The sequence below is a fragment of the Seriola lalandi genome, unplaced genomic scaffold (assembly GCF_002814215.2).
Source record: "Seriola lalandi dorsalis isolate HSWRI2012SDOR001 ecotype SW California unplaced genomic scaffold, Sedor1 jcf7180001976866, whole genome shotgun sequence".
Taxonomy (NCBI): Eukaryota; Metazoa; Chordata; class Actinopteri; order Carangiformes; family Carangidae; genus Seriola; species Seriola lalandi.
In genome coordinates, this window is record NW_019447532.1 from 1 (window position 1) to 1,092 (window position 1,092).

The following is a 1,092-nucleotide window of genomic DNA, read 5'->3' on the forward strand; positions in this document are numbered from 1 at the left end:
CCCCCTTCCCTCCCCGCCTCCCACTTCCTGTTATTTACAAGACCTGGAACTTCCAGGAGTTCTGGTCTTTGTAGTCTAGACAGTCAGTGGCATTGAAATTGAGCTTCCAGGCAGCTTGGTCCTTGTAGTCTAGACAGTCGACAGCTCCGAAGCCCAGCGAGGCAGCTGTGTAGCCCTGTGAGGAGAGCGAGGCCGGGGACTGGCTGAGGGGCCCGCCCATCGAGGAGGCTGTGATGGGGCTCAGGGCTCCTCCGGTGCCTGACAGCTGCGGGTGCATGGGTGACAGGTAGGAGCTACAGTCCAGGCCAGTGAAGTAGGAGGAAGAGCCTGCGTAGCTCTGGCTGTACGCTGGGGCCTGGGTGTAGGTCATGGGGTAGGTGGTGGTGCGCTGCATGCAGGGGGTGGTGGAGGCAGACAGGGGGTCTGGCAGCGGAGAGATGGAGGCTGGGCTCCAGATGGACACCGTAGCGCTCGCTGAGCTGGAGCTTGGGGTGATGGCGGTGCCTGGAGGAGGGGGTGGAGGGCTATAGGGTCCATTGGTGGCGTTGGCACTGGCCTCAGTGTTTGCATCACGAGCAGGGGACGCCTTCTTCTTAGGGGGCCGTGGTTTGGACTGGCCTGTGCTCTGCTGCTGCTGCTGGCGGCACTTGGCACGACGGTTCTTGAACCAGACCTGGAGGATGGCAGATGATTATGAAATCAGTATTTAATTATCTAATTATCATGAAAATAAACAGTAAATGTAAAATCTGCTACTGTGAGGAGAGCTATCTCTCTCTCACACACACCAGCACACACAGACATACAGTCTGACAGTAATAGCCTATTGCATCAAAATAGCATTCAATACTAAAATAACACTGTATATGATGTGTGTGTTACCTGGACTCTGGACTCCGGCAGGTTGATCTTGAGGGCCACCTCCTCCCTCATGAAGATGTCTGGGTAGCGGGTTTTGGCAAACAGAGCCTCCAAGATGTCCAGCTGTGCGCGTGTGAAGGTGGTGCGCTCCCGTCGCTGTTTACGCGGAGTGCCTACGAGCAAAAATCCACCTTATTATTATTATTATTATTATTATTATTATTATTATTA

General features: G+C 54.1%; 1 protein-coding gene across 1 annotated transcript; it reads right to left on the minus strand.

Moving 5' to 3' along the window:
• Positions 1–19: 19 nt before the first annotated feature.
• Positions 20–1,041, minus strand: LOC111656785 (homeobox protein otx5-like; the record flags this gene model as incomplete). Its single annotated transcript, XM_023408631.2, has 2 exons — positions 20–673; positions 883–1,041. Coding segments are annotated over 2 exons (798 nt in total), but the record flags the coding sequence as incomplete, so codon positions are not given.
• Positions 1,042–1,092: the final 51 nt, after the last annotated feature.